The sequence below is a fragment of the Chelmon rostratus genome, chromosome 6 (genome assembly GCF_017976325.1).
Source record: "Chelmon rostratus isolate fCheRos1 chromosome 6, fCheRos1.pri, whole genome shotgun sequence".
In the NCBI taxonomy this organism is placed as follows: Eukaryota; Metazoa; Chordata; class Actinopteri; order Chaetodontiformes; family Chaetodontidae; genus Chelmon; species Chelmon rostratus.
In genome coordinates, this window is record NC_055663.1 from 12,384,818 (window position 1) to 12,412,646 (window position 27,829).

Genomic DNA, 27,829 nt, shown 5'->3' on the forward strand with positions numbered 1-27,829 from the left:
CAGAAATATGAGTAGGACAAGTACAATTTCATTGGTGCACGTTAGCCACGATGTAGTCTATAAGGGGATGCAATTAGACTTGGAACAGAAATGTTCAAAACTACATCAAATGAAGCAAACAAACAAACAAAAAACATAACAAGCACTGATCCAAACAGCAGAAGAAAAATAATACAAAACAACGCAACAAGGCAGAAATTAATGCTTTTCATATTGTGGCAACCTAATAAACCCATGTCTAAATTTTCTACTGCTCTCCAGCGTTTGCCTTGAAGTTACTCAACAGGCCATGACTTAATTTGTCACAGTGAGTGGAAGCTGTGCTGCAGAATGATTCCTGAAAAATTTTAAATCCAAACATTGACAGGTTCATTTCTCTGCTCCCAGTGAATAGAATACCCCACTTCAGGTCAACCGTGGGTCCCCAAAATGGTGTCCCTCCTCAGGGGCCTCTCCACCTTCACAGTGCTGGGGTCACATTCCAACATCTCCCTGATCCAATCATCATCCAGCGCTCCCTCTATGAACTCCTCCAGACTGATGACAGCTACAGACATAACAAGGACAGACGGTGAGCACAGACAAAGAACACTGCAAGTGTTGATATTAGTGAGAAAGAGCTTAATTGTGTGCATGATGGTATGCATATGTCTTTGTATAAGTATACAGTATAATCCATGTAGGAAGAATATGAGTTGTCTTTAATGTTTTCTCACATGTAAGCATTATGTGGAGGTATGTGCACAATATTCATAACCTAAAATGCATAACATTTTGAAATCCCTGGCAAATGTTTTGCACTTGACATCATCTCTTATATGTTTAGTGGATTCAGCATTATTTAATTTTCTTGTGCACATTATACATGCTGTAATTTATCTTCAGTTTGGTCCTGTACCTCAGCTTCAAGTATGTGCTTGCTTCATCTGAATAACAATCTCAAATTTAAAGACTTACAACCGCAAAATAAATGACATGTGTTTCTTGAGGCTTGGATCACAGAATTAAAATAAAGGGTTTAAGATGATGTTATAAATATATTTGCCTTCTTCTATAGAAACATAGCTGTTTAGCATACAAGGTCCATTTATTGAGGGCAACAAAAGACACACTAAGTGCCCTATAACCATATGGGTGAGTGTGACATCCATGATTTCAAACTTCCTCACCGTTATTGTCTTTATCTAATCGCACAAATATCCTGTTGGTGCATTCTTCAGGTGTTAGTGGGTGGGGTTTGATTGAAGCAGCTGCTACGCTCATCTTATAAACGGCCTGTGAAAAAAAGGAAACACACACCAGTTGGACTGAAATGGATCATCTCATACGGAAGCTGTAATGAAATGTGCAGTAAGTCTTGACTTTTGCTTTGGGCAAACCTGCATGATCTCCAGCATTTCCTGCTTTGTAATGGCTCCGTCTCTGTCTTTGTCGTAGAGCTTAAATGACCACCGCAGCTTCTCCACAGCTGAACCTTCAATAAGCATGCTGATGGCCATGACGTACTCCCTGAAATCAACGACCCCATCCTGAAGAAAAGTGCCCTCATTAACAAGTGTTTGCTGTTCAGTTTGGTTTGGTTGTTTTAATTTTCTGATGCATCACTATGACAGAGCATATGCACTGTTGTCCTGTTCGGTCTGCAGGAAAACTCTTCCCTCCAGACTCATCAGATATAGAGCTGAAAGTCATTCAGAGTACTTTGCCTACCCTGTTATTGTCCAATGTGCGGAATATCTGTTCTGCATACTCAGCTGACTCGCTGCCCACTGTTCCATTGCAGAAATGTCTTTGAAACTCATGAAGTGTGATCAGCCCACTTGGACATTCATTAATAAACTTTCTATGACAAAAAGACAGAGAATACACTTTTTTTTAGAAAGACATTTCATTTTCAGTTACAGTGCACAATAAGATATAGAGGCAGTTTGAATGAAGGGTCAGTCTGTTCTTTTCATTAAGAATTAAGAGAATTAAGGTCAACCCATCCCGAACCTGCAGATTACACGTGTTTGAAAGCTTGTCTACACCCTGCAATGTGTGCGCTAAGATAATTAGGCCAAATTATTTTTAACCATTTTACAACAACAAAATTAAGCTTATCAGCTGTGTAGTCATTGAGATAAAGTAGGGCTAGACACCATTCCTCAAATGTATCTGGGAAATAATATATCCTGCATAAGATACCTAGTAGTACACTTCTTGAAAGTTGCTTCACCCAACATCTGCAGTTGAAGGTGCATGCATAAGGTAAAAGCTATGCTTGTTAAAACCTCTCACTGTTCAAATGGGAGGCTTGAACACTTGTGCTTCCTCCCCCCTTTCATCTAGTTAAAACGGGTGTCTTCTACCTGAATACACCAAGAGCATGGTATTAGTTAAGAGCTTTTCTGTTGAATTGTCAAAAGCCAAATGCAAATCTTACCTGAACCATTCATACAGCTCTGAAATATAAGACTCCCCTCTCCTACAAGGCAAGGTAGCAGCTTGGCCCATTGTGTAACAGAGCAGCAACAGCTCTGCATTCACCACTGACTTAATATACACAGCAAATCCCAGCTTATGCCATGCTTTCTTAATTGCACCAACCACTACCTTATCACATTTGACAAATTACACAGAGCTAATCTCCTCAGAGGGGGGCACAAAAAGGAAGGTTGTAATTGAATTCAGTAGAAGGCAAATGTAATTACTCAAAAAGCAGGCTGCTGCCTCTCAATCTGCCTCACTGAGGACAGGAAAATACTGAATGAGAAATGGCATGAGCTTGAAAAAATGTTTTTAATCCAGTGTTTACAAAGCGTTCTTATCGGCTTAATGGTTGGTCCAAATATAAATATTTGAAAATATACCCAGTTCCTGTTGAGGGTTTAGTAAACTAATATTTATTAACATGGCAACCTGGGAAGACAGCCCTGACATGCTAAAAGTAGCAGCAATAACGCAAGAGACAAATACAGTCAGTGCTACCTCTGGGGTCCAAAATCAAACATCATCATCAAAGAATGAACCTATAAAGTGGCAGCAAGTGGTACAATGGAGGCAGTAACTAGCTCCCAACAGACCAACATATGCCCAAAGGTTAAGGTCCCTCAGCAACACCAATCTGTCTTAATTTCCCTAAATCAACAAATTTCAAAGACCAACAACAAATGATACAAACACAGCATGCAGACACAAAGCAGGGCATGAAATCAAAACATAATGTTCCCTATCTTACAAAATCTACTGTTTTATTTCAAACGGAGACAGAATGTGAATGTCACCTCAGCTGATGCTGAAGTGACAGCAATGTTTTAGCTCTCTGGGAAAATTACAGCTGGAAGGTGCCATGATTGAACAAGAAGAACAGAAAAATAAAAGTAATAATAATACAAAACGGACTTTAAAAAAGACCAGCCTGTGTATATGGCACAACGCCATAGCTCTGGTTGTTTGGTTAGGTAGTGAGTGTTGAAGCCAACATGTACACCTCAATGAACAAGCTTCCACTTCATTTATGATGTGCACAGAAGACATGTTGCATCAAGTTAATCCAATAATACATCTGAGCCCTCCTTTCAGTCTGCAGAGCTGCCAGGTGGGGAGGCGGTCTCCATAAGCAACACAGGTTTTATTGTGTGTCCGAGCCAAAATGTCCAAAGGCACTTCGGACACAGGCAGGAGGGTCCTCGTAAGTCCAGCTGCTCCGTCCACTGGCTCCTCGTAAATTCAAGCATTTGAGAGAAAAAAGATTCTTCACGATACACAACAAACGTTGCTGTCCTTGAAACAAGTGTTCTTATTGGAAAACAGTCCTCATGAGACGACTATAACTCGTGAGCCAGGATACCGATGTCAACAACGGTGAAGCACAAATGCTACACGGTTCCATATATTTTATATTTGGGGAGCAATACAACCGCTGATGTTTGGCTGATTGGCTTAGGTACTAATGACTGAGGACAAGATATACACAGTCCAAACACTTTTGACAAAAACGCAAAATGAACATATTCTTTGCACTTTTCAATGCATTCCCTATGAGACACCAGCAATGCACAACACTGAAGATTATTCAGCTAAAAGAAATGTGATTTGATTAATCCAACATACACAACAAGGAACTGGATGTAATTTTCCTACCTATAGTTTGTAGAATCTGCATTCACTATATTTTGAGAAATGTTTACATTTTTCAGAACTTGGAACCAAAGAAGTGAACCAAAGTAGGACAGTTTTGTCTACAAGACAAAACAATTTTCTTCATCTGAAACTATGTGTAAAAACATAATTTCTGTATTTTCTGTCATATGCTGGGTTTACATTGCTCATCTTTTGAAATATCACTGTGTGACAATGATTTGACATACTTTAGTCATTCTAAATTTGACCTTACATGCCAACTGCCTGCCACAATTCTCAGCAGTGGATCACTATCATACAGAATAGGACATCACATAATGACTATCAATGTTGTGTTAGTAAAATCCAAGATATGGTAAGCATGGGAAAAAATAAAACTCTACATGAGGTAAATTGCAGCGGGATCCATACAACTCAAGTGACTCATTCACGTTCTCACCAAAGGTCATAATACAAGTCAGCAGTATGTCTTACACCTTTGTTGAGTCATGCATGATATGGGAGTGACAATTACATGGAGAGAGAAAGGAAACACCTCAAAATTTAGAAGTTATGGAATGATAGCTCTGCATAACATAATCCCTTAATGAATTTGTGCATGACAAAGTTCTGTGCTTCTGACAAGCACATAAAACATGACCATGGCTTTCATGGAAAAGACTGTCAGTGCATAACAGTACATGAAGAAAAAAAAAACAAAACAGCTGAAGCTATGGCTTAACTGCAAGACTGTAAAGCTGACAATAAGTGTAAGAACACAGACCCACTGGTGACTCATTACAAGACATCACCCATACCAATGCACAGGATGTAGGGAAGTAGGAGGACAAAATACTACTAAGGTTACTAACTGTGTCACTGTAAGTTCAAACGGGGCGGCTCTGTTTGTCACTCCCTGAGTTATCACTAATACCATCAGACTCAAGAGATCAACCTGAAACACGTATTGATAAAATTTCACAGATGTGAAATGGATTTGCTGCTCAACCGTTGCTACCAAACCTCCATTTCAGCACCTCTAAAGTGCCCTTTTACTTGGCATGAAGTTGTAATGTAGTGCTCATATATTCATGAATGGTCAGCCGTCAAAACTGGCTGCTGTCCAACAAATTCATGAAGGGGGATCATTTCTGCCAAGAAGTGTTAAATGTTTATAGTTAGGGTAAAAAAAAAAACAAAAACCCAAGGACAGCCAACATTGGGGGCTTCATGTCTAGAGAGGTGTACGTACTACAAAAAGTGGATGCCCCAATCCAGATTTTTCTTCACAGATACCGATTGCCGATCATCTAGGAGCTGATACAAGGCCGACACTGATCTTTGTCTTTCGTGATAGCACCTGGTCTAGCAGTGTTACAGATCGGTTTGATTGCTTTGTAGTGTCTTGGATCTCCACCAGGTGGCGGTGTAATCTATGATGTAAAGGCTGTGAGACTGTACAGTTTGAAGAACAGAAGCACAAATAATCGATCTTGTTGGTTTCTTATTCTGTCAACAGGCTTTTACAGTCAATTCAATTAACAGAGTGGGACAAAAAAAACCTCCCAAAAAGCAATGCAACAAGCAGCCTACAGTAAATCTACATGGACAAGTGAAATACACCACGTAATCTCTCTCCACTTCCTCTGATGCAGTGCACAGGCAGGCAGTTGGACAAGGCTGGCTGCAGGATAGTGAGTTCATTAGTAGAAAGGTATAGGCAAAACAGAGAACCTATGAAGACCTAGAACTTTAATAAACACAGAAATCTGGGTAGTCACTGATACCTGGCCCCCTAAAAAAAATCCCTCCGTTACCACTGACTACAAAGCAATCATACCAGTCGCATATTTTCACTGAGTGTCGGCCTATAAGATTTGGCAGCCGATCAATCTGGGCATCCCTTCTAAAAAAAGAAAATATTCTTCCGCCGCAAAACTATCCCTTTAAAACAGGTATGGCCTGAAGACATGGCGTTTTCAATCAAACTAAATCTATACATATACAGTATGTTCAAGTCAGTGTACAAGAGAGGAGGTTATTGGACTGTTTCCATGGAAAATGTTCAGATACTGACAAGTTAAGAGAAAATCTCTGAGAGTCACGTTGTTTGGTGACTCTCAAAGTTCGAGGTTATGGAAGTGTGGTCAGCCGTGGCACACTGGCTTCCAACGGCTTGGATCCTGAGGGGTCACAGAGATGGGCCAGGTTGTCAAGGTGTCCTCCTCGCATTTTAATTAAACATACAGTACCTAATCAAATTACAACCTTTCAAAAAACATGAAATTGATTCAGTGCAATTTTTTTTTTTGCATTGTCAATCCCAACCTTTGTTGAAATCTAGGTATGGGAGAGAAGTATAAGCAGGAATCCCGAGCCATTGTACATCACATCACTGTCATTTTTGTTCATGATTTCTTCAACCTTCTGAGGCCTCCTAAGTTCACAGAGGATGACGGCAGATGTAAGGAAAGCAGTGAGGAACAGCGTTTCAGGGCAGGCAGACCGCTGTAAGGCTTTAGAGGCACATCCTCCTTCTGAAGAGGGGAAGCAGGCGTCCCTTATTGTCATCGATCCAGCTCCCTGTTAGAGCAGCTGCACGAAGACTACACAGCTTATGTGAAAAAGGTTACAAATAAATAAAAAATAAGTCCTAAAAAAAAAGAAAGAAAGAAAGAAAAGGAATGCTACGTCTTACAACAAGCATTCAAGCAGTTCCCGTCATCAAAAAACTGATGCTCCAAGTGTTTTTCAGTGTGGTATGACATCACACTGTAAGAGCAGATTCTATAAAGACCAGTGCATCTCTTCAAAGTCCACAGCATCACCCAAGTTTGTGTCAGTCTCCAGGAGGCTCATGATCACTGCCATGGCTGCTTCATCATTGCTAAGGTTACTAAGACCTGGTCCAACCACGCTGTCCAAATCTAGCTGGGAATTCTCCCCTGAGGTGAGGTGACAGAAACAAATACAAGGGAAAGGAGTTATAGAAGAGGAAAACTAAATATGGTCACATATACAATTTATAAATAAGCTTATTAACAGGATCAGAGAAAGTACCCATGAGTGTTTCTCCCTCTGAGAATGTGGCTCCCTGTGGCTCATCCTCTGAGCTAGACTTTCCTGGCATCTCCATGTCTGTTGCCTCTCCATTTGGCACCTAGAGACCGAAAGAGGAAAGCAAATTACAGCCCTGGCAGCAACATGGCAGGAGTTCAGTCGTAAGGGGATAAAAAACAGTAAAAGAATCAAATCTGTTCAGGCTTTGATTTCTTTGCTTTTTTTTGGCTTTTACCTTCTGAAAAAAACAACAACAACAACAATTTACCAGGAAAAAAAGAAAAAAAATGCCATTGCTGAGAGATGTTTTGTCCATCCTTGTTCAGTTGCCTAAAATGTGAATTACTTCCAAACAGCACTCCTGCTGTTTTCTTTGTCAACCAAAACCGGTCTCAGAGGCTCCATCTTGAGCTAACCCGTAACAAAACCTGAAATATACCATGGTTTGTTATGAGCTATATTCAACCGGAGCAAAGGAAAGGAAAGGAAGCAGGGCTATGTGTGTCATCTCACTGTCAGAGACAAGAGGGCAAGAGAGGGCAGCTGGCATCAGTAAATTGATAGTGTGGGAAATCAGTGATTAAAATGAGCATTGAAAGCATTTTAAATATTCAGATTTGATATGTACTGAAAAAAAACTGTATTTTTGACAACACTATTGGTGACTGAGTGTGGTCACATAGTCTGCTTTACACAAATACAAAAACACAATGTACATGTTATAAAAAAAAAAAGATTTTTTGGGAGGTTTTGGGTTTTTCTACCCACATTAATGACTGTGACAGATGCACCCATGATCATAGATCATGTTTGTGTGAAAGACTCACATTGTTGCTGATTTGATTGTGAGGTTGTTGACACTTATCCTGTGGTAGACTGAACGGGCTGACGCTTCCACTGGAAGGTGATGAGTTCATCCTAAAAGCAACACAAACCAACTTAAAACAGTAACATCTACGCCAGCTGATTGGAAGAGTAATCGCAACTATAGAAAGACTCCTGCATTAATGTATATGGACAAATGGGAAAAACAAAAGTCTTGCTAAATCTCTCTTTGGATTTTATGCATTAATGTTGTGAGGCCACACCTGTTGAAATCCAGCAGCTCATTGGCAATCTGAGTCCCTATGCTTCCTGCATAAATCATAGCTCCAGGTGTGGTGGAGATGCCTGGTATACCTGGAAGGGCCTTCTTGCCATCTTCTAACAGAAAAAAATGTTGGGAGTGAAAGGAACACACATTTTAAGTATCGCAGGGCATCAGAGATATGAATGAGGTACTATATTTGCACCCTTTTTTATTTGAACTGACCTTCAGAAGTCTTGGAATTACTTGACTGTTCAGACTTGTTTCCTGACCGACTGGTTCGACAGTGATCGTGCCTTGTCATGGGATGAGAAAACCGGTGAAGCTCCAATTAATGTACTGTATATCTATTTTCGGTACAAAGATATTTAAGTTATGCACCCAGAGACTGAAATATATACTCACGATATAACTGTGTTAGTTGACACTATATATTCTACTTCTTTGGTCCAGGGATTTACAAAACTAAACCACTGACTCTGCAGAGTGACAAAAGAGCCATGTTTTGTTTTGAACTTATAGCAGTTTGTCTCTATTTTCTCTTTACTCCGCAGCACTGTGAAGAAAAACAGTGAGAGGAGGAGTTATAAGTGGAAAATGAAGCAACACTATCATCATCTTCAGGCAGGGAACGCTATATGCATGGGACCAACAGACATAAAATAATGGGGAAACCATCATAACATGGTGACCTACTTGAATAAACATGTCAAGATGGATAAAAAATGAATAAGTGATTTACCAGCGCTTCAACATTGCAGCTGTATTGTGAATTAAAATGTGATCTAAATAGGCCGACATGATTGAAGAATGTAGGTATCATCTCAGTGGACACTGAAAAGAGCAAATAAGGATGCAAGAAAATAAGAAGAAGGTATGAACCTTTTCGATGTCTGTCAGCTAACTGCGGTAAGTCATCTTGATGGAAGTACTCATAGCATGATGTCCCAAGCAATTCTTGGGGAAGATAACCAAGAATGGTTGTCGCTCTGTGGAAGAAAAGGAAGCAGTCGACTGTTAAAAGAGCATACGAGTGCATCACGTTAGTGTGAATTAGGATCATCTACTGTAATTAGAATACAGGGTGAACTCAAGGCAGTGTCAAAGATGTTTGAAATGTCAATGGAAGACATTTCATGAATTATACATTATGTAACAAAGCCGTGCACCAACAAACTACAACCCTTGACCACCCGCTTGTTGAAATTCACTTTTACCTTTGATCGACAAAGGTGAATTTGCCATCCATGGCATAGCGCGTGATGAACTCTGTGGGTTTAACTCGGACTTCTCCATTAACCTGGGGAGATGAATGGGAGTGGACGCGTCCCACCGCCACAAGGCAGCTGAAGTGGGAGCTATCCTGCTTGTCTGACTCCCCCTCCCCCTCTGCTCCCAACTGACTGGTTGGCCAGCTGCGCATGTAGCCTGTACAGTGGACTGTGCAGTACTTCTGCGACTCTGTAGGCACATGCAGACACAGATCATAATTATACAGAGAGAAATTAAATGAACGCATTCCTTTACATGAGGGGTCTTTGAAGTCTGGCACTCTGGGCCCTCCTTCAGGCAAAATCTAGACCACTGTAAAGAAGTATAAAGTCTGCATGGATTCAGGGAGGTGCGCTATGGGCTACAGCTTGATGCCTGTTTTTTTTATGTGTATTTGTTTATATTTGGGCAAATTTGCATGATTTAAAGTATACTGAATTAGCCACTAGCAGCTACTTTTTGCCCACACCAATGTAAAGACAACTGACGATGGATTACGTCTGATACTGAAGAAAACTTCAAAAACATGAAGACTCTCAGCCAAATTCTTGAATTACAATGTCATCTCTCTCTGGTCTCTAAGTGTTTTTTTTGTTTTTTCAAGATGAACACTGAAAATCTTGTTTTGATTCGATTGACTCGTGACTCTGATAAGGAGTCAGTTTTTTTTTTTTTAATCAAATTGCACAATTCACTTTAACGAGATCTTTGCCTCATGTCTCTCCCTCCAAGCCGTCCCTTCAACTCAGCGTCACAGTTTGAAAACCTCTGCTTTACACCAATACTTCTCATCAGTGAAAAATATCTGTTAAGTATTATTTAACCCTCAAAGTACAAAAGCGATCTGCTAAATAATCCATTGGATAATTTCCCAACCTTTCTTTTTGGAGGTGCTGGCTTGGAATTCCTTCTCCTCAACTTTGACAGAAATTTTATTGTATTTCATTCGGCAGAAGAATGAGCGTCGTGCGCCTGAACACAGCCGCGATGCACCGACTGGCAGGTCAGCCTGGACCTGCAGACCGGCTGGAGACATGACAGGAGTTTTAAATGAGGTCACTCACACACACACACACACACACACACACACACACACACACACACACACACACACACACACACACACACACACACACAAACTCTCTCTCACACAAGCACATGCACACACACGCTTTACTTTTAGCATCTATTAGCCGTTCACGAGGGTATAATTCAGAAGCTGACAGCTGCTCCTTCACTTTTCCCATGTCCTTTGGATGTATATAATCAAACAGGCTCTGTCCAATCAGCTCCGCCTAGAGAAAAAACAAAGAAATTATCAAACTGACCTAAACATGGCTCTCATGCTGATAGACAGAAATGTCACAGCATTCTACATGTAAGGCGATTCCAACTGACAAATAACAAATTGAACAAAGTACATTGATTGCGGATTGTTGACCCCGGAGCACACCAGACACTCAGTGGAGCATGGAGACATGGCGATTTAGATTCCAGTAAGAAAGAGGCAGAAAAAGCAACAGCTCATTTCTTGAGGCTTTCTCAAATATCATGAAAAATTTTGCAAACACCTCCATCAAAGCAGCCAACACAATTTCTTTCAAGGAAGCATTTGAACGACAATATAGCAATTTTTGGAAAAACCTAAAAAGATCTACCAGAATTTGTATTCATAGTGGAACTAAAATAACATTTTATTATAATGCACAAAGGTAACTAAGTAAAACTACAATATATTCTTTTTTTATGAATGAATATATTTAACTTACATTCAGAAACTTTTGCCTTTTTAATGTCATAACAAAAATATAACTATAAAAATATAGTTTGGTGGGTTCTAGTCCATTAGCACTGGTGCCAAGACAATGAAAACCATCTGATGTGTCCGGGACCTCACGTAAACAAAGATTCTACAGATACAGTAACAAATGTAAAAGCATTACCCGACTATAATTTAATATCTTCGTGACAGACTCTGAGACAAAAACCATTTTCCCACGATCACAGCCCACTACAAACAGGAACCCATCTGCAGCCTGCACGACAAAGAAACATGGAGGAAAGTAGAGGGATCCAATGTGATGACATGATCAAGACAAAGAGGTCATTAAGTAGATCTGTTTCATTTTATTTGTAGATATCATTGTTTTTAATATAGTTTTTCAACTAAATACAAGCATTTTAATTGAAATGAATATTCAGTGCAATCAGTTTTGAGGAGAACAGCCCAGACAATAGCTGCGTTTCCATTGCCCCTAGAAATGCGCAAATCCCAAATATCACAATTAAAAAAGGGTAATGGAAACACCTAAATTTCAAAAATCCTCTCAAATATCGCAAAAACATTTTTATGCTCTCATGAGGTGGTTTTTCAGACGTGTCGATATTTAGGTGTATTGCAAAAGTGTAATGGAAACACTTTTTTCGCATTTACACGTCTCCGAGGTCAGCGGACTCCCCGTTTCGGGCCGGCCACATGCAGTCAGATATAACGTCTTGTCAATTTTGTAGTGTATTTTGGATGTTTTCTGGATCTCAATAAGTAGCAGACAAAAACACTACAGCTGTTCCAGCTGTCACGCTGGCTGATCTGTTAAAGACAAACCGACAGCTCTGATCTCATCCTGTGCGCACTTTGCAAAATCTAATCATTCCGTTTTCATTAATCGTGAGATGAACTTGTGATGAGTGTGTGCACCTCAGCTATGTGGGAGACTCGCGTGCACGCCATTAATTTTAATATTTACACGTAATTGCTGATAGAAATTATGTTCAAAGGACACTTCAGTAATTCACAGTCCTGTATTCTGCTGCTGCTCCGCCGAGCTGACGCTGTCAGAGCGAGCCTCGCGCAATAAAAAAAGTGATGATGTGATGCATTTGTGCATTAGAGCAGTGGTCCCCAACCTTTTCTGTACCATGGCCCAGTTTAATGTCTGACAATATTTTCACGGCCCAGTCTAAATGTGTAGCAGATAAAAACAAAATAAAATGACAAGATCTGCATTAAAAACTGTGGTATTTTCTCTTTAATAATAATAATAACAATAATAATGAACGTAAATCCACTTTTTAATCATGTCAAGAGGACCTGGCTGCAGACTGGCACTGTCAGGAACCTCCACAACAAAACAATGGAAATTATTTTTTCTTTCTGTGCGGCCCAGTACCAAATGACCCACGGCCCACGGGTTGGGGATCAATGCATTAGAGTATGCGCAATCCTACAAGGCCAGGAGCATGCATGTGCTTTTTAATTATAAGGCTTTGTGTTAAGTTTTACCGACGCACAGCATGCACACACATCTCGCGGGACGCCCGAGAACTTACGAGAATTTCGGCTGGTTCGCAAAACACTGTTCAATGGAAACACCTGCAAGTCGCATTCGAACTTTGCCGAAATTTCAGAAATATCGCTTTTATTTTGCGAACAACTGTAATGGAAACGCAGCTAATGACTGTAATGTATGTTAACAAGTTTGATCTCTCTCTCCCACTTCAGATAAACTTGCCATTTTTTGATTCAGATGAACAGTCCCCACAGTAAAGTAGGGGTGCTATCATCATCTTTAATTTAATTCTGTGGCTTTAAAGGTTAAGAGCTTAGTTTTGTATTAAGATCACTTAGCAGTGGACTAAAGTAATTAACTTAAAAATAAAACGGGTACTCAAATACATGAATAGCCAGATGCCTTTGTCAAAGGTATTTTTACCTTGAGAACAATGTGTTTGAGCTCCTCGTCGGGAAGGAATGATGGCTTGTAGTTGGCTTCAGAAAAAGAACTTCCTGAACCTGAAAATACAGACAAAAAAACGTTAACCGACCAGTTCAGTGTGAGATTACTACATTTCATGTAGACATTAGGTTTAAAGAATAATTCCAGTTTATTACAACCTGGATCTTATTTTCAGAGTTTCGGGCTTTCACCTCTATCGAACATAAATGTACCGCACTCACAAAGTCGACTGTTGAGAAAAGTTGAAAAAAAAACAAGCCAACAAGAAATACATGTCATTGTGCGATCTGACTGGTCTTGCACAAACCCTCAGGTTAGCCAGACTTATAAAATCAATCACCGTTTACAGACATGCTTCCTTGTTCAACTTGAACCTGCCATACTTGCCATAGTTTTCCTGTTAAATTAGGGATTATTACAAAAATATCATTAAATTAGATCAATTGCCCTGTAGATGGGACAGAGATCTTTAGCAGCCTTTAAAAAGCCTATTTTTTAGATTTTGGTACTGAAAATACTAAAAAAAACTACTACTACTAAAAAAATAACCAATAACACACTCTCTATCAGTATCTCTCACGCACGCACGCACGCACAGTGACAACTGACGACCGATACCTGTTCTTGAGCAATTTGGAGAACCTTCATGGCTCAAAGTGTGCATACTATCCCCATTAGTGCTGAAATCCTTGATTTGAGGTGACTGGAGCTGTAAGTAACCCACTGAAGTAGCATATTGCCATGTTCAGAATATAATTGGCTATTCGATGCGTGACTCATCTGCAAAATCAGATGCAACTGCAACTGGCTTGATCTTCACATGGAAGAAGAGGACGAGGCCCTTCTGTTCAGCTTGCACTGTTATCGACTTCTCTGGTTGCTAGGCTACATATGGCAGATGTGACTGGTCGAGTGAGGTGTCATTTGAAACCTGAGACTCCACAGAGTAACTGCAGACAGTCTGTATGATTCCAGAAGTTGTAACACGGAAAACACAGAATACAAGTAGAAGATGAACAAAAATGAAATAAACTCGGACTAACCCCTAATTAACTGAATGCATCAGCAATGACAAAGTCAGGGTAGATTATTCTTAACACCAATGGCCATTGACTGACTCAGTACCTTTGAGAGATTTGAGGTGCTGCACAGCCATTCTGAGCACAGTGAGCTTGTCCAGCTTTCGGGACATGGGGTTACAAGTAGGGATCATGGCTGACAGTTTGTCAATGAGATTGTTCATTTTGTCCCGTCTCCTCTTCTCAATTTGGCTGTGCGGTTCCCTGCAGGGACATTAAATAAGCAATCATTTAGATGATTAAAAGGATTTTTCCTTTCAATTTTTTGGGCCATCAGTGAAATGTGGAAATGCGACACGACCTAAAGGACATAGGCAACGGACGTTTTAAGATTGTAAATATTACAAGAACTTGAAAATGTTATAAATGTGGTGATGTCAAATACAACCTACCTGAAGCATTTAATTTTGACATGTTGGTCCTCTCCATCAGACCTGTAGAACAGAAAAACACACATTTGAAATGTCTTTGTACATAATGCACAAGAGCACAAATAACACAGGTCAGCTCTCAAAGTCCTTGATTAGCACACAGTACCCATTTTGGTCATCTTCCATATCAGCATCAGGTGTGGAAGCAGTTTTTCTATCCCTGGGAAGAACATTCATTAAAATCAATAGCAATTACCAACCATTTAGGTCACTGGATAAATGATTTCTGTAAGACAAATTAAAGCAATCACACTACGTACTGGTTGTCCATGCTGCCCTTACGCTTCCGGGGCATCTCCATGCTCAAGGACATGCCGGCAGCTGAGGATGGGGTCATCAGGCTGGTCAGAGACATAGAACTGCATTGGTTTTCCTCAACCAGCACATCTTCTGAAACACACAAGACACAATGAGCTATAACTGGTCATATGGGGCAGGGGGACTTGATTTCAATTGTAAGCACATCACTACATTCCCTTGCAGCATGGCATTTAGTGCTCTCAGATTGCACTTTCTCAGATGTCTCACCCAAACATGATGACTGTTCATATAAGGAGCTCAGAAACAGCCCTGGTGAGCTGTTACTTCCAGATAGCATCTGTCACACCAGTCCTTTAACAAGGCCCTATATCAGTCAACATTTTAGCAGGAACAGTGTGACTAAAGAGGAGACGGAGCACTATTTGTTGATACTGGGGAAACTGACATTATGAAGATGCACCGGCCACAAAACTTTTACATTATGGAAGCATGGTAAATAATAGCAACAGCTCCCTTCAAATCCATTTCAAATAAATTACATTTGAATACTACAGTATCACCCAGGTTATTATCAGTGTGGATTGCATTCATGACATTTATTGCACCAATCCTTTGAATACATGGATCCCCATTTCCTTGGGAACAGTTGCCATATTGGTAAGAGGAAACACCTCCTAATGCATCAAGTCCATCAAGGCAGGAGGTCTAATGGTTATTAATGAGAATGAAAGTCATCATAAATGGATGAATTTTCTACTAATTTTCACATGGTTTGGTTTGTTACAAATGCCAGACGTACTTGGTTTAATTAAAAACGCAGGTTTTCAAAACCACATACTTTATCTTATGTAGATAGCGACAGTTTTATATATAGTAATACTAAGATGAACTTCTTACAGCATGTATATTGGCTGCCATGATATCATTTCATTTATAGTTTTGGAAATACATCAAGACTTACTAAAAAAAAAAAGACATAATTATAACAAACACTAAAGTTAAAAGATTCAGTAAATTTATGGTAGGCTTTAAAATTGTGTTTTTACCACTCCAAATGTAAATAAAAGCAGAATGCAATCATTTGTAAATGAACTGTGTTTACCGAGAATGATTTTACTAAGTGTTCCTGAGCCCATGTAGTAATGTCCTTTATACAATCATGTGCTCACAACGTGGTGAACCTCGCTCCATCCTTACTTGTGAATGACTGAGCCTTTCCAGGATGCTCCTTTCATACCCAATCATGATACTATCACCTGTTACCAATCAACCTGTTTACCTGTGGAAACAGGTGCTTTTGGAGGATTCCACAACTTTCCCAGTCTTTTGTTGCTCCTGTCCCAACTTGTTTAACATGCTATTGCATCAAATTCAGAATAAGGAGATATTTACAAAAATGAATGAAGCTGATGAGGTCAAACATTAAATACATTGTCTTTCAATGTTTTCAACTGATCATATCTCAAAAAGGATTAGCAAATTATCACATCGCAGGTTTTACACAGTGTCTAACCTTTTTGGTATCAGGGATATAATTACATTTATAGCTAAACATTGCAGACCAATGTCTATAAAAAATACCAGATTGAATAATCACATTTTTTGAAACATCGGCCGTGTTTTGGAAGCAGAGCGTTTTGCCTGATGAGCTTTGTGACTTGTTCAGATCTTGTATTTTTGGTAATTTCATCTTTTTGTACTTCCACTATGGGTAAGTTGGTTTTATAGTTAAAACAGACTTTTTTTGTCTGTTTTAATTCTGTTTATTGTTGATGTACAATTGGGAGTCTGCACTGAAAATTTACTGGATTCTCTACACCGTTCCTGTGTCTGACTTCCTCTCCGGCTCAATCTGCTGTGCATTGGCGCATTGTCCGTCAAAAATAGACTCTGCGCACATTCCCCATGGAGCAGAGCGTAGATATTCTTCTGGGACGCTTCTGAAATGGAGACACTGCACGCCCAGTGGAATTGTATTTATCGCCTAGAATAGCAGTGATCAGCTCCATCCTATCACACCTGGTGGAAATTAGGGCCAACAGTTATACATTGTGAATACAGGTTATCCAACTGAAAATAAAAGCACCAGGAAAATAACTCATCTATCTCATCTTAAATCTTCTTACTGCAATAAGAAATTAATGAAATACTGCCAAATGCAAAAAGGGTGAAACAAGAAGGAAAAGGCTTTCATATTATGACAGCTAATAGCAGCGTTTGTTCTGTTGCTGGTGCAGGGAGGCTCCTTAAATAATTAGTCCTTTTATTATGTGGCGTCTGCCCACAGACCCGAGCTGTGGCCAGTGATTTGAATCTGTTGAAGAACAAAGAAATCTTCTGATTCTAGTTTTTTGTTGTTGCGTCACTTCCCACGTTTGTCTGTGTGACCCATCATAAGAGAACAAAGCACTTTACAGATGCATACTGAATGATCAATATGATTTTAATATAAATAATACTGTATATATGACATTTATATATATATTTACATATATGAAATTTACTGAGAAATGTACTCCTCCTTTGAGGGTTGAAACTAAGCCTTTCAGCCCTACAGCCAACACCAGCTAAAAAAATCCATCTCTGCTAGTCAGCCTTCATATAGAGACCTGCATGCTGGCAGTGCCTGAACATTGTCGCACGGGTATCTTTATTGTGTTACGCCACAGAGATTATTGAATCCCAAACTGCTGTGGTGGACTCGGTACTAATGACAAGACATTGTAGCTCTACTGCCTATTGTCTATTCTGGCAAGATGTGATTTAGTCATGGCCTCAGAAGCATGTGAGTGTATGTGTGGGAGAGAAACTTGAGAGCACAGCACGAGACAGAACAAATGTGGCCGATATCCATGGCACCTATTTTTAACTCTGCTCCACAGACCCGGTGACCCAAATAGCCATTAACAGATCAGCAACAACCTGATTTTTAATCCTGCTCCCCTGTTGGATTACAGGGTTACAGTGAAGGCAACTAGATAACTGGACATCAGGCGATACAGACATCCCCCTGCCAACTCCTCAAACTGTTTCTCCTGCTCACATGCTCATTCCTCAGTTCATGAATAAGCATCTGATAAACCCATGAGCAATACTGTACTGTCACACAGTGACAGAACCACAAGAAAAGGCAGACTGATTTATCATATTAAAGATTCAAATTATACTTCCATCAATTTTGGTCTATCTTTAGAAAACTGCCACCAAAATTGAACTGCAGACTGAGACAGATTTTCCTATATTGTGCATTTTTATCTTACTCTTAATGTTACTTTACTTACCATTTGAACACTTGCATTTACCCTTGGCACACACACATTTGCACAATTTCATTATTACTATCATTAGTATTATGGTTATGTCATCCTTATAGTAGTATGTAACTTTGTCGTTTTTTAGCTGCTTTATTACCTTCAATAAGAATTCAATCCTTCTTTCTAACTGGGTATTGAGTGGTTTGTAGTGCAACAAATCAATTTCCCTGTGGAGATCAATAAAAATTTCTGAATCTGAATCTGAGATCTACTCCAACCTGTCCCACAGTCTCTGAAACGCAGTGAGCAGGTTAGAAATCTAGGTGCTGTTTTGGAACTCAACTTCACAAGTCACATTACAAGTATGACGAGGACGGCATTTTACTGGCTAAAACATATTTCCATAGTCAAATCCATCTTGTGTTAGTTAGATGCTGGAAAAACTGGTTCACACATTCATCTCCTCTGGGCTAGACTACTGTGATGCAGATATTGCGAAACCTCCAATACAGACTGTGGTACGGTTCACGCTCATTTAAAATGCAGCGGCCAGAGTACTCACTGGGACAAGAAAAAGCAAACATAACACCACTATACCTACAACATTACACTGGCCTCCAATAAAATACAGAATTCATTCCATAATACTGCTGGCTACAAATCACTTCATGGTCCAGCTCCTCAGTGCACCTCTGACTTGCTCACTTCTTACAAACCCTCAAGAGCCCCTAGACACTGTTTACACCTGGCATTAACATGTGTCTTGGGTGAGCCGATCACTAGCGGACAGCCGAGACACTTCGCCATTCACACCTGTGTCTATCATGCGACCCTAAGGTGTCCAGTTGAACACTTGTTCAGATTCTTTTTGCTGCCTATGCCACTTCCGCTCAGAGGTCAAAGGGTCCTGAACACAGTTATTGTGTGTCTTATGGGCTAACAGCGAGCTAAGAAAAATAAAAATGTTTCAAGAACTACTATACATGTACGGGCTATTCCAACTGTTCTGATTATCAGGACAAAGTCATTTACAATTTGCAAATGAGCGCAGGACAAGGTGAAAAAGTAGCTTGTACTCCATCAGTGCTCCTCTCCATTTATCAAGTGTTGGCGCTGTCACCAACATAACCACCATGTCCTGCATTAATGAGGAATGCTACAGTTTCATCCTCGTCGAGGATGCATCAGGAGGCATTAGCTTTTACGCTACAAAAGATAAGTAGTCTCAGACCACCAGAAACTGCCACAACTGTACTGTCTTTTCAAAGCAACTTAAAGACCTACCTGTTCTCTCAGGCCTATGGGGAGCCAGGGCCTCCATCTCTCTGTCTATTTCTCACACACTCTGTGTATGTATAGGCGGGTATGTTTCTGTTGATGGTCGGGCAGGGGATAAATAATTTTTATGAAATTTTCCCTTTACATCTAAATATGTATTATTATATGTATATGTATGTCCTTTTTTATATTCATATGTTGTGTGTGAAGCGCATTGAGCTTACATTGTACGAAATGTGCCATAGAAATAAATGATTTGATGCACAGTTGTTGAACTTGTGTCCAAAAAACCCTCCTCCTCTACTGACTCCAGCTTTATAAGCCTGTTCCTGGCGTGTACTATGTTTTACCAACTTAAGTTAATGATCCTGTTTAACTACCAAGCAACAGCAGAGTCTACTAAGATGACAAAAGGCATTGTCTTTATAAAACAACATACACTTTTTTGGCTTTTTTTGCAGGATATTATGTTGACATTAGATAGATCTCATTATAAATCCAACATTTATGTCTAAAATATGCTTTAAATTGACATAGGTTGCTGGCTGTTAGATCAGGAACATTAAATACAAACGATGTGGTCTCTTGAAAACCTAAAGTCACAGTTTGGCTGAGTTTGAGCCCTGTGGTAGCTATGCTTGATGTTTCCTGAAGTCCAATAAATGGTCAAGAATAAAGGGTAAAAGATGCTCTTTCGGGAGTACTATGTAATTATGTTTACGTATAATTAATGGACACTATCGCCTACTGATACTGTGAACAACTCGTGTTTATTTCGCCAGGTGAAGGGGGTCTTTGATTAACTGATTTGAGTTGGAAATACAGGGCAGCGGAGCAGACTTGAGGCATGAAGAGACGTACAGTCACTGTGTAAGGAGATCATGGTCGGCTACAGCTGACTAATAAAACAATGCTCCGTCCTACCCCACATTGGAGAGCTCGGGCGGGCGACCATACAGTGAGTTATCAAGCTAGGCCTAAACAGCACCGAACACGTCACACCGTGACACCAGTTCAGTCGGACAGCATGGACTATCGCAGTGTAAAAATATCCAAAGCAACAAATTGTTGTGGACAGTAAAGGCACCTCTATGAGACTCGTCTGATTTGAGACGGTTGCCACAGTAAACAGGCCTCGCTACCATTGCTAAGCTAACATCTGAATGGTTCAGTCGTATAGGTTAACGTTAGCAGACGGTACTAATACAATTAAAACGCAAATAACATTATCATTGATGGCAAGGCAAAATACGACGTTAGCCACATTCTTCACAAAAAGGCAATATGACAAACAACGTCGTGCAGCGTTACATAAATGGCGTAAAGGGCGAGTTTGCTCTACTGATCTACTGACCTAGTTTTCGAATAGCGCAAAGTTAACGTTACTGTCAACCGGTGACAAATAGCCGAAAACACACCGCTGCACTTTTACCTTAAATCTCAAAAGCCACAGACTCAGACTGGTGCATAGCTTTTAGTAGTGTTAATGTAAATTACCGGCCAGTTCACCTCCCGCTCTGTCACCGCCGCCTGCCGCTGCATTCCTGGCCGACATGGCTGGAGCCGGAGCCGGTGTGCTGGGGCCCAGGACTCCAATGCATGGATGAGGCGTTCGACGACTATTCCGCGGTGTTGCTGTATTAAAAAAACAGGCTGTGAGGGAGTGGAGACAAGGGCAGAATCTTGTACAATTGTCTTGTTTATCCCGTATGAGGAAAAGGGGGGAGAGGGCGCAATAACCTGCGGTACGATGAGTAAAGAACTGGAGGGAAACGCGGAAGATGAGACGCAGTCTCCTCCTACCGGCGCCCCGGAGTCACCGCTGCAGCCTCACCGCTCCAGTGCCCCCGTCATGTCTGTCGGAAATTTTTTTCTGCCGTCTAAATGGCAGATGTATCCCATATTCCCACCAGGTAAAAAATTCAGATTGACTTTTTTTTGTTTGGAAGAAGACAAACCACTGATTAAAGAAATACAAGACGGTCAAAAGAAAAAAAGAAATTCGTAAAAAGGAAATGAAAGGTTCTTAATGAGGTTAATTGGGTGCTGATTAGGTAATAAAAGTTTGGATGTATTCACATTCAGCATGAAGACATAACATAAAACGTATGGCATTCCATATTGCCAAGAAATATTCATAATAAACAAGACAAGAGCAATATTTTAACTGTTTTGTCTGTCTTTAATGCGTCTTTGACACTCCCTTCTCATCTGGGAGGTATAGCCTCATTAAGAAAATGTGCAGTTTTGCATTTCCTTGCCACACCAAAAATATGTATGAATACCAACAATTCCAAGGAACAACTGCAGTTGTTGGATTCATCTTCAAGGAAAGTTGAAAAACATTTCTGGAAAACAGAAAGCTCACTGCAAAGGTTAATGTGCTTATTGGGACCAGAACTATCTGTTCCCCAGACAGTTCATGTCTGTTTGGGATTGAAAAAGTAGGATCAGTTGAGTGTTTGCTTGAGTAATGACATGAAGACATGACATAAGTCATATCATCTCCAATTCCAACTGCAGCCATGCATTACATAATTTTGTGTGTGCTAAGGAGTCTTTCTCAAGATAATTTTGACACTCCTCTATACAGTTCAAATATAGCAGAGGAATAACAAGACTCAATGTGATAGAGGAAGGAGAAACACCTGGTCGGAAATTAGCTACAGAAGCTATCAGGAGCACAACGCTAAGTTCCAATCAGAGACAAGGACACTTCTGCAGCCTTTTTTCTCCAAACGTAGCTTTGCTCACTGTGGCCTAAAACTTGTACTATAACTTCAGCACTCCATATACTCGTTTCTAAGGGCGTAATTATAGGTAACGCAATTGCACTGGAGCCCGTACCAATAAAGAGCTTGTATCATGTGTAGGAGTCACCCGGTAGCAGACTTTCAGCAGATCAGTAAAGATAATTTGTTGGTACCATGCTCCATCTCATTATCTTTTAGCTTTTAAATGTTGACTTTTCAATAAGACTAGTTGCTATATATCAAATGAGCACATCCACCTGTGGATGCGCTATAACATTAAAAGCAAGAGTTTAAGGCACCAATGCAACTTGAAACCTTTTCTGACTAGCACATTAACAGACTTAATGTCTGATTTTTAAATGTAAGCGTATTAATGGATTTAAACAGAGAAATTAAGTAGTAAAACCATTGTGCATGTTGAGTGGAGGAATGGTTTGGCAATGTCACATTTAAAAAAATAATAACGTAACCTCAAGGCTGAACTCCTGGGATCTAATTTAAAGCTCAACTCATTCCTTGTCCACAGGTTTGGCAGTTTGATATAGTAGTATTTTTTTTAGCATGCAAATAAAATGTCATTTGACTGAACACTATTCTCAGCAAATGTACTTGTCTGTTTGCTAATATTTTCATAAGCACTCAGCACTAAGAAACAAGATGCTTAAATTTCACAGATTTGGTTACGGACTAGTTTAGAAATTTGCCCCTGTAGCATATTAGCTGACAAATGCACGATCACAATATGCAGTTAGCTAGCTATTTTTTTTCCAGATCAACAATATTGAACTAAACAGGTTGGCCCACTTCATGATTCCAGCCTTACAACCCAGGCATTTAATCATAAATAATATTTTTAACTGACTCTAAAATGAAACAATTAGGTCAGCTAGACATAGAAATATTAGACTAAACTCTGGGTTCAACGAGTGCTTCTGAGTTAAAAAAAAAAATACAGGGACAGTTAAGGTTTTTTTTTGTGGAATTTGATTTTTATTTATGATGTCTGAGCTGTGTAGCTGGCACTCAATAGCTGCTCTATATATGGCAAGATTAGCTAGAAACCTAGCAAAAACATAGTTAACTGGCAAGCTAATAATTGCAATCTAACTTCCAAATAAAATTTCACGAAGGTTCATAAAACCACATATGTAGCCATAGCTGTATAAACTGCTTATCCAGCTGCTTACCATTCTTCTCCTGCTTCCATCCTCCCCTAATACCCGATAATACTACTGTCAATAATGTTGGAAGCAAAAAAGCTAATCAGAAAACACCTAATCCAGTTTTCTGATTGTCTGAAATTCTGGGATGTTATAACATGTCAAAACGGGCAAGCCCACAGAGCAGAGATGCCGAGAGCACGAGAAGTGCTTCGGGTGTTTGTCCAAGGATTGTCTAACACCAAGGGCAATTACACTGAGTAAACTTGAGTGAAAGACAAATCATCATTGCACACTTACATAAGTAATAGGAAAACCTAATAAAATGGATGAGCTCAAAATAGATTTTTGTTTGCCCAAATTAACGAAGTCCAAATTTAGAAAATCCGACAGAAATAAACTTGGCTTTTTTCAATTCAATCCAACTTATTTCACTAACTCTTGAAGTAATATTCGCTGGACATGCTGAGGTAAGCGTATCGTCCCATTTCTGGTTTCCTGCTGCTGTGTCAGAAGTAGTGTACCTCTGCTGCTCTCGCTTGTCCGAGTCAAAATTGCTATATTCTTGAATACAGCAGCTAATTACCCGCTATTTAAATTTACATTAGTTCTGCTGGAGCGCTCATGTCTACCCCTTTAGCGACCTCCTCGCTATTCTCACCCTTGTTTACATTGTGTGTCTGTTCCACTATCTACATAAGCATAGCAGAGCAGCTAGCGATGGCCTCTCTCTCCCTGTCACTCTCCTGCTTTCTCTTTCTCAGCGTGTCAGATGTTTAGCTATTCATTTGCCACCTTTAGTGATACTGGTACATGTAATAAATGTAGTTTAGCAATCATTAGCTGTAGTTAGCCACCGCAGCTGGTGCGAACCGACCATGTGTAGCTCCAGCCAGCCATCCCTCGGCAGCTCCCAAGGAGCCAGGAAACCAGGGAGGCTTCAAAGAAAGCATAGTCCTAAACTGAAGCCCAGGGTTCATCACCAACCACTTCATGTTTCTAACAGGTTCTCCCCACTCAGCAACAAACCTGCTGAAAAACCAATTCTGATTATTGCAAGTTTCTCTTTGAGAAACGTGATGTTTGCGACACCAGCGACCATAGTCAAACGCGTTCCTGTGGCCAGAGTGAGCAACGTTAAATCAAATTTGAAACTGCTGGCTACGGATAAGCGTAAACACAGTGAGATTGTTATTGCATTATAAATATTATATATATAATTTATTAACTTTTGAATTCCAATTACCAGACTACCAGCTATTAGGCAAAAGTTTCTACACGAGATGCCTATCTGATAGTGCTGTAATAACGAATAGTAACCAGAAAAAAATTTTCCCACACCATGTACTGGTTGCACAGAGGACATTTTGACTTCACAGCAGGAAAAACCCAAGTGGCCCGAGTAACAGTCCCAAAAGTGTTCCAGTGACAGTGACAGTGATCTACCACATGGCTAGTTTGGCATACCCCACCTTGAACAGGTCCTTATGCCCTTAAAATAAAGTACTAATTTCCTCATTCAAAAGTACATGTGACACAGACAATAAAAAAAACCCCTCACATTTGTGGCTCTGACATCAGCTGGAATTCAACAGTTGCAGCAAATTTCTCCCACTCTGTACAGCCACTGCTAACTCGCTAGCTAACAATTAACGTTATGTCAAAAGCACAAGCAGCTAAACACTATACAGTGTTAACATGAATACTATTAAAACAAATAATAAACATTAATACACATACTTACAAGTGTTCGCTAACTATGAGTGTACACAGCTGTGAGATCTGACTTAACTGCATAAGGCCTTTCAGTACTATTCAGTGTTGATTGGTATGCATCCTGCATTAAAATCAAAAAGGATGCAGCAAGTTCACCGATGATGCATTCAGGGAACACACTCGATCTTTTTCCCTGCTGATTCACAGTAAATAAAAAGTGTAATGAGTCTGTCTGAAATTCTGCCTATATCTGATACACCAACCTGCATGTATAGTGAGAAATTGTATTGCCTCTCATTCCCACAATCATCTCCCACTAAATTAGCACAGCTAACCAATGGAAGTTGGTACTGAGTTAAGGCAACTAAATCCAAAATATTTCATGTTTGTATGGAAATACAATTGATTTTTATGGATACATATCAACAGGTAATTTATTCTATTTTTTATTTTATTTTAAAAACCTACAGTATTAACAATTTATATTATTTGATCTGATCACTTTACCTCCACTTTACATGCTATACATGTTACATACACACTACTTCCTCCTTTTTTGACTAACATTATGGTAATATATTATATAACGTGTGTGTGTGCGTGCGTGCATTCATATGTGAACGCATTATACCTGTGTAACTAAAGTGTTCTTTTCATCTTTATAATTAGTACAATACTCTAGTGTTCATCTTTCTTGTTCATCTTTTTTCGAACTAGTTTTTCAGTTTTTTACACAACTAAACATTCCCTAACAGAGGACCTTATGAAAAGAAACGAAGACAGAAAAGACAGAAAAGAAATAAAGAAATAGTAAAGAATAAATAAAGAGAAAGGTAAAAAGAAAAGGGGAACACATATAAACAATGCATGTAAACATATAATTATATAAGTGAAATCAAATGGATCCGTTGTGCTCCTTTTCGCTGAGCTCTGTTTCTATGCTGCAAGTCCTTCTTCTTGTTCATCTTTGAATATATTTTACAGAGTCAGTTCCACCTCCAAATTCTTGCTTTGTATTTGCTTTATTTTATTTTGTCATTGCATTTATGGATTTTGTCATTGATTTGATTTCTCTTTACATCTATCCATTATCTATTTGTCAGGCCGAGACTGGAAAGAGGACTCAGGTGCAGAGTTACACAGCAACAGGCTTTATTTATTCACAAAAACCACCAAGGAACTCCTCGACAAGCGTGAGATCAAAAGCTATGAAATTACTCTTGGTAATTACTAATTGGACCAGACTGTGGTCAAGAGAAAACAACAAAAACTTGAATAACACAAAGCGCTTGGAGAAGAGGAATAGAGGCTATAAAACTTAAGAAACAAAAACCGCTCCAGAAGGAGGAGATGAAACAAGGCTATCAAAATTAACCGACGCAGGAAATAGACTAATACAGAAACCAAAATACACTCCGCTCTAAAATGACGGAGGACTATCACACTTATCACTGAAAAGAAGAAGAACAAAAGGCGCTCGCAAGGAGGGAAGAGAATAGACTAAGAGGGATTTACAGAATTAGATAAGAATCGTATCTAAGAAATATCTAGAAAGCAAAACAAAGGACTATTAAACGCGAACAACAAAAACACTCTTAAGGAGGACTATGGATCAACAAGGAAATAACAAAGGAACACAAAAACTCAGAACTAGACTATGAAACTTTATCAAACATAAAACGCTCACGAGGAGGATCAATGGCTTACAAGGCGACTTGAGCTGTGGCTGTGGATCAGTAGTTGGCACGGGTGAAACGACCTTAGGACAAAAAACACACTGGCACGAGACAAGGGAGACGCAGACTATTTAAACACATGGAGGGTGATAGGCAACAGGTGGAGACAATAGGTAATCAGGCTGACGCACCGGTGACACATGGGGGAGGGCAAGTGCTCTGAAACGAGAGGAGTGGTAGGTTTACAAAATAAAACAGGAAATGACAAGACAAAAACCCCAGGACGAGACAAACCTCACCAAGGTGTGACACTATTGCTCTCATCTGACCTAACCCTAACCCTGGAGTGGGGTAGGAAACCAGAGCACCTGGAGAAAACCCACGCAGACATGGGGGGAACATACAGACTCCAGGCGGGAGGGCCCACCTCCTGTGAGGTGACAGCGCTAACCACTGCACCACCATGCTGCCCTTACATTTATAAATAGGGATTATGAGTCTATAGTAATCATTATGATACATATTCATAATTGATATTTACAAATTAATCTTTTTTCTTAATTAGCTGAGCCTCGACTTAGGATTTAACACCACCATGTTTACATCTTAGAGAGGAAGAGGTACTTCATGTTCAAAGCGGCAGTAGCGGTCCAGCAGGTGGTAGGTGCAGTCCGACAGGTAATTAAAAAGGTCTGGCTTGCTGTGGGGTGTCGGTGCGGTGGTCAGGGCAAAGATGGGAAGAAGGATACCGACAGCGGTGATGCCAACCTTCCCTGCAACTTTCAGACATTCAGCACGGCAACGCCACCAGTTTCTGGTCTGAACCTCTGTAGCAGGAGTCTCCAGGAGGCTCTCGTCTGCCTGCTCATCGGTCTCCAGGAGGCTCTCCTCTGCCTGCTCCTGAGGTAAGTCCGGCTGAGCTTTATTTTCAGGTAAAATCCCACATTCCTCTTTGAAATTC

At 40.0% G+C, this 27,829-nt stretch overlaps 2 protein-coding genes across 4 annotated transcripts; both read right to left on the reverse strand.

The window, feature by feature from the left end:
- Positions 1-410: 410 nt before the first annotated feature.
- On the reverse strand, positions 411-2,496 carry si:ch211-245j22.3 (uncharacterized protein LOC563798 homolog). Its single transcript, XM_041939805.1, has 5 exons — positions 2,426-2,496; positions 1,711-1,843; positions 1,380-1,529; positions 1,170-1,275; positions 411-547 (listed from the first exon to the last, which is right to left on the reverse strand). Exons 1-5 carry the CDS (start codon positions 2,494-2,496, stop codon positions 411-413), a joined length of 597 nt encoding a protein of 198 aa, XP_041795739.1.
- Positions 2,497-2,774: 278 nt separating this feature from the next.
- On the reverse strand, positions 2,775-21,300 carry arntl2 (aryl hydrocarbon receptor nuclear translocator-like 2). Of its 3 annotated transcripts, none has more exons than XM_041938469.1 (17): positions 21,061-21,300; positions 15,031-15,157; positions 14,877-14,930; positions 14,732-14,773; positions 14,386-14,543; positions 13,237-13,316; positions 11,467-11,559; positions 10,701-10,818; positions 10,400-10,549; positions 9,469-9,712; positions 9,134-9,240; positions 8,657-8,807; positions 8,477-8,547; positions 8,253-8,367; positions 7,992-8,082; positions 7,165-7,264; positions 2,775-7,049 (listed from the first exon to the last, which is right to left on the reverse strand). In XM_041938469.1, exons 1-17 carry the CDS (start codon positions 21,116-21,118, stop codon positions 6,892-6,894), a joined length of 1,917 nt encoding a protein of 638 aa, XP_041794403.1. In that variant the 5' UTR covers positions 21,119-21,300; the 3' UTR covers positions 2,775-6,891. The 3 variants fall into 3 exon arrangements, with proteins under 3 accessions (XP_041794403.1, XP_041794402.1, XP_041794401.1); XM_041938468.1 differs by having other exon boundaries at positions 8,253-8,364; positions 15,031-15,160; XM_041938467.1 differs by having other exon boundaries at positions 15,031-15,160.
- Between the last annotated feature and the right edge of the window lie 6,529 nt (positions 21,301-27,829).

Excerpts from the sequence above, each read along its gene's own strand:
- arntl2 (XM_041938467.1), bottom strand. The coding sequence starts at position 21,118 with ATGTCGGCCAGGAATGCAGCGGCAGGCGGCGGTGACAGAGCGGGAGGT. Across the intron at positions 10,550-10,700 it reads ACGGCTAATAGATGCTAAAA|CCGGTCTGCAGGTCCAGGCT; the intron begins GTAAAGCGTGTG and ends TCATGTCTCCAG. Across the intron at positions 7,265-7,991 it reads ACAATCAAATCAGCAACAAT|GTGCCAAATGGAGAGGCAAC; the intron begins GTGAGTCTTTCA and ends TTCGGTCTCTAG.
- si:ch211-245j22.3 (XM_041939805.1), bottom strand. The coding sequence starts at position 2,496 with ATGGGCCAAGCTGCTACCTTGCCTTGTAGGAGAGGGGAGTCTTATATT. Across the intron at positions 1,844-2,425 it reads GAGCTGTATGAATGGTTCAG|AAAGTTTATTAATGAATGTC; the intron begins GTAAGATTTGCA and ends TTTTTGTCATAG. Across the intron at positions 1,276-1,379 it reads AAATGCTGGAGATCATGCAG|GCCGTTTATAAGATGAGCGT; the intron begins GTTTGCCCAAAG and ends TTTTTTTCACAG.